The sequence below is a fragment of the Rattus norvegicus genome, chromosome 20 (assembly GCF_021556685.1).
Source record: "Rattus norvegicus strain SHRSP/BbbUtx chromosome 20, alternate assembly SHRSP_T2T, whole genome shotgun sequence".
NCBI classification, from domain to species: domain Eukaryota; kingdom Metazoa; phylum Chordata; class Mammalia; order Rodentia; family Muridae; genus Rattus; species Rattus norvegicus.
This window is the reverse complement of record NC_141553.1, coordinates 2,968,598-2,977,500: the sequence shown is the minus strand read 5'-3', so window position 1 is coordinate 2,977,500 and position 8,903 is coordinate 2,968,598. Positions and strand designations below refer to the sequence as shown.

General features: G+C 50.1%; 2 protein-coding genes across 12 annotated transcripts in view; one reads left to right on the top strand and one right to left on the bottom strand.

The window, feature by feature from the left end:
* Dhx16 (DEAH-box helicase 16) overlaps positions 1-4,705 on the top strand; it is a 12,994-nt gene extending 8,289 nt beyond the window's left edge. For 3 of the 7 annotated variants that reach the window (XR_015644555.1, XM_087596998.1, NM_212496.2), the window contains 7 exon segments: positions 28-190; positions 285-403; positions 548-615; positions 1,605-1,767; positions 1,846-2,007; positions 3,115-3,288; positions 4,490-4,705. Coding sequence is in view for 2 of the 7 variants with exons in the window: in XM_087596998.1 (XP_087453124.1) it covers positions 28-190; positions 285-403; positions 548-615; positions 1,605-1,767; positions 1,846-2,007; positions 3,115-3,288; positions 4,490-4,618 (978 nt within the window). In the remaining 5 variants the exon portion in view is untranslated. 7 annotated transcript variants of the gene reach the window in all.
* Positions 4,706-4,752: 47 nt separating this feature from the next.
* Positions 4,753-8,896, bottom strand: C20h6orf136 (similar to human chromosome 6 open reading frame 136). 5 transcript variants are annotated; one of them, NM_213610.3, is given in 6 exon segments: positions 4,753-5,039; positions 5,123-5,192; positions 6,268-6,468; positions 6,660-6,748; positions 7,115-7,504; positions 8,720-8,861. In NM_213610.3, coding segments are annotated over 6 exon segments (936 nt in total). In that variant the 5' UTR covers positions 8,792-8,861; the 3' UTR covers positions 4,753-4,925.
* Positions 8,897-8,903: the final 7 nt, after the last annotated feature.

Here is an 8,903-nt window from a genome sequence, read left to right as displayed (position 1 = left end):
ATGCCTGTACCTCTCCTTCCTTTCTAGGCTTCAGCCAATCAGCGGGCCGGCCGCGCAGGTCGAGTGGCTGCAGGGAAGTGCTTCCGCCTGTATACAGCCTGGGCCTACCAGCATGAGCTGGAGGAGACCACAGTTCCTGAGATCCAGAGGACTAGCCTGGGCAATGTGGTGCTCCTGCTAAAGAGCTTAGGTGACCAGGCTGCCCGAGTCCTCCAGCTGGGACATGTCCCACTGGGGTTACTGAGGCTATGCAGGACTCACCCATTCTTTATTCCTTTCCCCAGGGATCCACGACCTGATGCACTTTGACTTTCTGGACCCGCCACCATATGAGACCCTGCTGCTGGCTTTGGAACAACTTTATGCACTTGGCGCCCTCAACCACCTTGGAGAGCTCACTACGGTGAGCGGCACCGGGGCTGGGACAGTGTGAAGGAAAAAGTCTGATGGCTCCAGGGACCCCTTTGGTGATGGTGCCAAGGGCCCCTGGAGTGGTGGTGGAAGGAAGCTCAGGGAAATTGACCTCACCTTTCCCTCTTCCTTTTAGTCTGGTCGAAAGATGGCAGAGCTGCCCGTGGATCCTATGTTGTCTAAAATGATCTTGGCCTCTGAGAAGTAAGTCTTCCCACCTACCCACCTAGTTCCTGGCACAAACTGGCCGTGCTTCCTCGGTCTCAAGTATCCTCTCTCTCCTTGTCTCTTCATCATGTTGTTACTGTTTTGTTTGTTTGTTTTTAATAAATATTATTTAAGAAGATTTACCATCCCTTATGAGGCCCACGTGAACCACTGTCCTGTGCTTGATAGTGATGGTTGGTGGCACAAATGGTTAATTAGTGTAGATACAACCCAGGGACCAGCAGTCATAGCACAGACAGAGGCAGAGGCAGACGACCCCTAAGGTCTCGGCTAGCCAGGGTTACATGGTGAGACGCTGCCTCAAAACCAAACCAGTTAACAAAATAAAACCCAGGACCGTGAATGGAAGCAAAAGACCTCCTGTGTATGGTGGCTGCTGGGAAGCTGCTACCTCTGAAACATGACTTCCCAAGGCCTCAGAATAGGAGCTGTAGATAGGTCTGTATGGGACCACCTTTAAAAGATGTCATTGGTTAGAAACACCAATTGCTCTTGCAGTGCATCCGAGTTCAGTTCTCAATAATGTAACTCCAGCTCTTCTGACTTCCACAGGCATGTGGCACACAGACATGCACACAGGCCAAACATTTAGTTACCTTGGTTTTGGTTTTTTCTTTTTTTTGGTCTTTTTGTTATTTTTGTCTCCCCTCCCCCCCGCCCCCTCATCCCAACCCCCAGCTGAGGACTGAACCCAGGGCCTTGTGCTTGCTAGGCAAGCCTCTACCACTGAGCTAAATCCCCAACCCCAAAATAAGTCTTTTTTTTTTTTTTTGGTCTTTTTTCGGAGCTGAGGACTGAACCCAGGGCCTTGTGCTTCCTAGGCAAGCGCTCTACCACTGAGCTAAATCCCCAACCCCAAAATAAGTCTTAAAAAAGATGTTCCTCTGCTGTGTTTGAGTTCAGGATCTCTGTGTCTGCTCTCATGTGTTTCCTGGTGACTTCATCCTCTTCTTGCCCTGCTCAAGGTATAGCTGTTCAGAAGAGATCCTGACCGTGGCTGCTATGCTGTCTGTCAACAATTCCATCTTCTACCGGCCCAAGGACAAGGTTGTCCATGCTGACAACGCCCGTGTCAACTTCTTCCTCCCTGGTGGGGACCACCTGGTTCTGCTGAATGTGTACACGCAGGTCACTGGGCACATGGAGATTTGGGAAGTCTGGGGGACTTGAGTCCTGCTGTGTACTTAAGGCCTTTAATCTCCACAGTGGGCAGAGAGCGGCTACTCTTCCCAGTGGTGCTATGAAAATTTCGTACAGTTCAGATCCATGCGCCGAGCCCGGGATGTGCGGGAACAACTAGAGGGGCTCTTGGAGCGCGTGGAAGTTGGCTTGACTTCCTGCCAAGGTGACTACGTTCGTGTGCGAAAGGTCAGTGTTTTTGATACTGTTAATTTCTTTTTTTTCCTCTTGTCTCTTTTTGTTTTTTACAAAACAAGGACTCTTTGTGTAGCCCTGGCTGTCCTGGAACCCACTCTGTAGGCCTGACTGACCTTAAAGTTTGAGATCCACCTGCCTCTACTTCCTGTGCGCTGCCACCACCTGGCATCCTGTTTTTTCTTTCATTCATGTACATATACATATACATACACATATACATACACACAGACATATAATATACATATGTATATATATGCGCATGTATAAGGCAATGGACAACCTGCAGGAGTCACTTTGTTGTGTAACAAAACTTTTCCTGGGGAGATGCTATACACATCTCTCACCCCAGATAGGGAGCCCACAAGAGACCAAAGTACAAATACCACCGAAGTCTGACTTTATGAACCAATGAGTTTTGTTTGAACTTACAGGAATATGGATGAGGGATTACTGGGTTACTTACAGGAGCAGAAATGCCTCAAAGACAGCATCACTAAAGCCCACCCCATTATAAGTGGCAGCTCACAAAAGCTGGGAGCCTGGATCATATTGCACAGCTTCAGGCTCTTCAACAGGTTGGATAGTGTCCTTTCCAAGTGACTTGGTTGATCTAAACCTCTTTTAGCTATTTTCATTGGTTTCTGTTTCTTCCAAGCAGCTAGTCAGAGCTCAAGAATTTTTGCAGTTTGGCTTGTCTGAGGGGGACAGACACAAACATTTATTGCTTTCTCTGGCCAGAAGGGGTCTAGTGAATCTGGTCAGTTTCTGGAACTTCCTGAAGCTGTTTTGAGTTGTTTACCTTCCAGTTTAAAGAGCAAGGTGGTATGTTTCAAACTCAGAGGAAACTGTTAACACACTTCATTCATTCACATCACCGCACCTCCAGATTAGTATTTCTTGAATCCACTACCGAGGGCTCACAGCAGCTTCCCTGCCTGAGCTCTCTCCTGGTATTATTTATTGAAGCCCATTCTTCCTTATATAGCACAGTTCTTCACGGATTCCTCACCTTATTAGTTCTCCGGAAACCTGATCTCAGACGTGGGAAGAATAAGGCCCCCGAGTGGTGCCTGACCTGTTTTCTTGCCTGATCCTTAGGCCATCACTTCAGGTTATTTTTACCACACAGCAAGGCTGACTCGGAGTGGCTACCGCACAGTGAAGCAGCAGCAGACAGTGTTTATTCATCCCAACTCCTCTCTCTTTGAACAACAGCCACGCTGGCTGCTCTACCATGAGCTTGTCTTGACCACCAAGGAGTTCATGAGACAGGTAAGGAGCTGCTTGTTCAGGTGGTGGGGACTGGGAGACAATGTGCTGGCACCTTAGGCTCAATTCATATTAACGGGACTGGCATGGAAACAAGGTCTGTTAGTGTAAGATAGGGTCAGATGTAATTAAATATAATTCAGATTTAATGTAAGTCTGGGATATAGCTCAGCAGTCCTCGGCACCATTGCAAGTAAATATAAGAAATCTTTTCTAGCAGCTGTCTTCCAAGATCTGAGAATTGTAAATCATTTAGTAAATATATGAAGCTGGAGCTGGAGGGATGGCTCAAAGGTTAAGAGCACTGGCTGATTTTTCTAGACGTCCTGAGTTCAATTCCCAGCAACCACATGGTGGCTCACAACCATCTGTAATGAAATCTGGTGCCCTCTTCTGGTGTGTCTGAAAACAGCTACAGTGTACACATATAGAGTAAATAATAAGTAAATCTTAAAAAAAAAAGTTGAAGCTGGGCTTGCTGATGTAGGTCTGAGGTGGTACTCAAGGTGAGGCAGGAGGCTCATACATTCAGAGTCTATGGGGGCAACATATGACACTTTCTCAAAATAAAAGTGTGAGGCTGGAGAGATGGCTCAGTGGTTTAGAGCACTCTGTCCTTGCAGAGGTCCCAGGGTCAGTTGCCAGCACCCACACGGTAGGCGGTTCAGAGCTGCCCTTACTGCAGCTGCCCCGATCCTGTCTTCCTCTTGTGGCCTCTGCAGGCACTGTACTCATGCATTTACACATACACAGAACCAAGAGATGAGTCCTCAGTCAAAAGCACTGGCTGTCGTTGCTCTTCCACAGAACCCAGGTTCAACTCCCAGCATTCACATGGTGGCCCACCTGCCTTTAACTCCAGTTCCAGGGATCTGACGTAGTTTACAGACATATGTGCAGGCAAAACACCCATATACATAAAAATTTTAAAGTATGGACTAAATAGAGGGAGAGTTGAGGAAATGCTTGTGTAGCAAGCATGAGGTCCTTGGTTCTAGAATAAATAAAATGTGCACCAAGTTCTGGGTCCATGCAGGCACATTAAGCGATGAGGGGTAGGCTTCTCCTTGCGGGTCTTTCTCCGGCTCACTTCCCTGGTAAGCACATGTCCAGGTCAGTCTGTCCTGTTATGGAGAAGCAGCCAAGTATCTTTTCCTTTGGAAGTAAAGGAGCCCTACTGATTTCTGCTCCCTCCCTCTTACAGGTATTGGAGATCGAAAGCAGCTGGCTTTTGGAAGTGGCTCCCCACTACTATAAGGCCAAGGAGCTAGAAGATCCCCATGCTAAGAAAATGCCCAAAAAAGTTGGCAAGACACGAGAAGAGCTGGGTTAGACAGTGACATGGACTGTGCCTCACAGCTCTTTTTTTCCTTCCATACTTTATTTAATATCTAGTAAATAAAATTATTTTTGGAATGAACTGTGTGGGAACTTTGGGACCCAGAGAAAGTGACATGAAAATCCACCTTATATCATTGCTTAAACTTTATTATTTACAAGTTAAATTACACAGCAGCTTTACACAGCATGATGGGAAGAAGGAAGGAGAGTGGAGGGCGGCAGCTGGCACGACATTCCTGTCTACCTCCACTTCCTTTTGTGCGTAGCAGTCTTCAGTGCGGCCTTCACCCAAGTCTGGATCAGGTCTTGGAGCACAGATGTAAGCTGGGCTCAGGTTCTGACAGCCCCAGGGCCACCAGGGCTCCCACAAGCAGCTTTTTCACAGGCGTTGATGGTGAGTGTGAAGGCATCAGCTGCAGAGACAGGTTCATGGAGGCTGGGGAGGAACACGGACATGCTCTATCCTTCACCCTCCCAACCCAGGCCCAGCACTCACCTTGTCCAGGTGATGGCGACAAATGAGGCCACTGGAATTCAGGTAGAAGGTGGAAAAGGCATCAAAGGTCCTACGAAAGGGAGAGGCTTTCTGAGAGAGGTAAGCTGTCTTAAAGCTTAACTCAGGTACTTGTTAAAACGAGTTCCTAAAGTCTGCTGTGCCATTAGGTCATCCGATGGGATCTCAGTACCCAGCCCAGGCTGACTTCCAACTCTCAGCTTCAACAACAGGACTGTCAGCCACACCACTGCACCCAGCCACCTGGGAACTTAAAACTCCTAATGCTCAGGCTGAATTAAGAGCAACACAATCATAGTGTCATTGGCACAGAGGGCCTCAAATGTGTTCCGCTGTGCAGCAAATTTGTTGAACCACGACCTGTTTTACTGTTGTGGGTGGGTAAGTGCTTGTGTCTCCACGAAAGACAACAAACGGTCCTCTCCTCCATCACGTGGGTTCCAGGTACTGAACGGAGGTTGTCGGGCTCGGGGGCAAGCACTTTTCCTTACTGGGTGAACCATCTCACCAGCCCAGATATCAGTCATTTACATGCTCCAGTACAATGTTAGAGGCTGGAGCCTAACAGTTTTGGGGGATGTACCAGCCAGAAACTTAACCATGTACTTTACCTAGAGCTAAATTCAGGACACAAGTGTTTTTGTTCATTTGGTTCCTGAGGTGGGTTTCATGCAGCCTAGGCTGGCCTTTAACTCCTGATCCTCCAGTAAGTTATTTGTTCGATAACTAAGTACTTGTCACCCGTCAGGTCCAAGGAACATAAGAAGAAACTCAAAGTCAGGAACAATTTCTTAATAGACACAAAAATCTACTAATTTTATGGAAAGCCGGCTGGGCCACTGAGATGGTTGTGTACAGGTACTTGCAGGAAAGCCTGAAGACCTGAGTTCAATCCCCAGTATGCACAGTGCGGGAGAGGACTCATGCTCACAAGCTTTCTTCTGAATGCTCATTTATTTGCTCTAAGGTGCACTACCACATGCACACGGACATAATAGACTAAAAACGTCTACCCTTGGGAAGTCTACAGCCAAATCAGGGTAAGCAAAGGACTGCTGGGAAGCAAGTCACTGTGTTCCGGCCCTTCCCTCCTACAGGGCCACTGTGTTCCGGCCCTCCCCTCTTACCGGTAAAGATCCTCCTTATCGCGCCTGTAGAATCGCAGGAATAGCATGTGTACGGGCAGACCTATCAGGCGCCAGCGGGCTTGTAGGGTCCAGTTCTCAGGGTGGCGGGTCAGCTGTAAGATCTCCAGTCGGAACTGTGCAAAATAGTTCCAAGCCAGGAAGCGGCAAAGGGTCAGGGACATAACGTAAAATGTCCGGCCCCTGTGAGAATCAAAGGGACAGGAGTGTCAGGACTGCAGAACCGCTTATGCCAAGGTGTGTGGGGGAGTGGGGTGGGGTGGGGGGAGTGTTGGGAGGGATGGTCTCAGAAGCAGCTGGAACCTTCTCTGGAACAAGGCCCAAGTATTTATTTAGCAAGGGTCCTCTTTTCCCTCCCTCGTCCCAACTCTCACTTGGTGCGAACGTTCAGGATCTCATTGATGAATTCCACATCCATTGAGTATATGGTGTAGTCATGGGAGCGGAGGAAAAGGGTGGGAAGCTAGGTGGAAGAAGACGGCAGTGGACTCAGTGGGGAAGAAGATCTGGTTTGAGGATATATGTAACTTACTTGAGACAGGGTGTGTAGCCCAATGTGGCCTTGAACTTGGAATCCTCTTCCCTCAACCTCCCGAGTGTCACCAGTTTGGCTCCTCCGTTATCTATTTTTAGGGTCTTCTAACATCCACTCGCAACCTCCCCCCCAAGTGAAACGTCATTTCCAATTTAACCGTCCTTAATTCAAACAGGGACACCCTTTTCTCAGGAAGGTATCTCATGGCACAGCTCTACGCCTGTCTCATGTTACCAAGACAAGTTAACGGACTAGTCTCCGTATTTTCCTGCTACAGATAGATGAGCTGCTCACCTCTTGTCTTAGTCTCTCGTGCATGACAGCCAGGTGTTCCTCCATACTCTGATCTCCTGATGGAGTGGTAGAGGAAGGGTGGGAAGTCCCAGGGGCTTGGAAAGGTATCACAGCCCCAGGATGGGGGTAAGGAGGTCCCTCAAAAAGGCTCCTAAGCCCATCCAGGCAACCACTGTGTAGGTCCGGTCCTGGTCCCTCCTCCCTCTTTCTCAGAGGAAGAACCGTACTCAATGAGTTGAGAACCTGGACCTGAGAGAGAGGTGGTGGAAGAGGGTTGGTAGGAGGATGTGGGGGTGGTAGTGACCTGTGAAGGGGAAAAGATGGAGAAGTCGGTGGAGTGGAGTGGGGCCATAGGGGTGGGAATGGTATTGGCCGAGGAGAGAGCTGGTCCTGGGGAAAAGAGAACAGAAAGAAAAAAAATCAGATGTCTAAGCATGGTGGTACCAGGGGCTGGGACAAGGCTGCTCATGGGTTCCAGGCCAACCAGGGCTACACAGAGCTAGTTTTAAAAACAAACAAACAAACAAAAAAAAAAAACAAAACAAAATCAGCAAACGCTCCTTCATCTGAGCTGGGCTGTTAAGCCTCAAATCCTACCTGCTCCTACCTGCAGAAGAGAGTTTACCAGAGGAAAGAGATGGGCTCATCTCTACCTTCAATGAAGACATGAGGAAAGGGTGCCAGAGGACAACAGCACCACTGCCACCTTCCCCATTTAGAAAGCACCGTTATATTTACGATCCTATCATTACTGAGACAGTTCTGCAAAGAATGTCTCTCGTGAATGATGAAGGACTGGTTTATTGCCCCATGGGAGAAAGGGTGTGATCTATAACTTGTATCCATGACTCCGAAACAGTTGTGCCAGGGTAAAGAGGATCCAGGTGAAGGTATGAATAATTTTGTGTTGACTCTATTGGAACCTCTGGCACTTTCCCTGAACCTCGGTTTCCTGTAAACAGAGGAGGCCTATATACAGGACGGTGCATGTAAATTAAGCTTCATCACCCATAAGGTAGTATCATTATATATTACATATAGATGATAATTTTCGGCCCCATCAAATGACAATTGGGCCGACTGCCATAGGGTGAACTCTGTCACTAACGCTGTTACTGCAAGGATGGCAGGTCACCTGAGGTCAAGCCTGATTGATTCCAAGCCCCCCGGCGCCCAAGGAACCCCGGGGGTAGGGGTTCCACGGGACCTTGCCCAGCCCTCCAGGAGCCTTCCCCGTCGGGGGCGTGGCTGTGCGCCCGCCGTACCGGGTGCAGCGGACAAGCCTTGCGAGCAGGACCGTTCTGCAGGTGCACCACAGGCCCGCAGTTCCGGCCTCTCCGCCCTGCCCTTCAAGTCACCTCCGGGCACAGGTAGCGAACGGTAGGGCAGGGGCGTGGAGACGCGCCTCACACGGGACGCCGCTGCCCGTACCTCATTGGGGACACTAGCCCTCACAGACCCCGCGCCCCCGGCGCGTGCAGTGCACGGGTGGGAAGGGGCGGCGGGTGCCTCTGCGCCTGCGCGGCCCGGCGCCCCGCCCCTCGCCCGGCTCTGAGGAGGGTCTTCGCCCGACCCTCCGCTGCCCGCCGCCCGCCGACGCCTCACCTGGGGTCGCACCTGGTAGGCGCGGAGGCAGGGCCGGAGGCGCCGGGCGGCTCCCGGGCTCGGACGGTACATGGTGTTCTGGGGGTGAGAGGGCGCCTCCCGCGTCCCGTCTCCTCTCCGGGCAGCGCGCCCCGGAGCCGGCTTCGTGAAGGGGAAAGGAGGGAGGGGGCCGGGACTGAGGGAG

Bases quoted from the DNA above. Each gene is read 5' to 3' on its own strand.
- C20h6orf136 (XM_087596994.1), bottom strand. From the start codon at position 8,791: ATGTACCGTCCGAGCCCGGGAGCCGCCCGGCGCCTCCGGCCCTGCCTC. The intron at 6,749-7,114 runs GTGAGCAGCTCA...TCTTCCACCTAG, and splicing joins ACGAGAGACTAAGACAAGAG to CTTCCCACCCTTTTCCTCCG. The intron at 5,193-6,267 runs GTAAGAGGGGAG...TCCCTTTCGTAG, and splicing joins GATAAGGAGGATCTTTACCG to GACCTTTGATGCCTTTTCCA.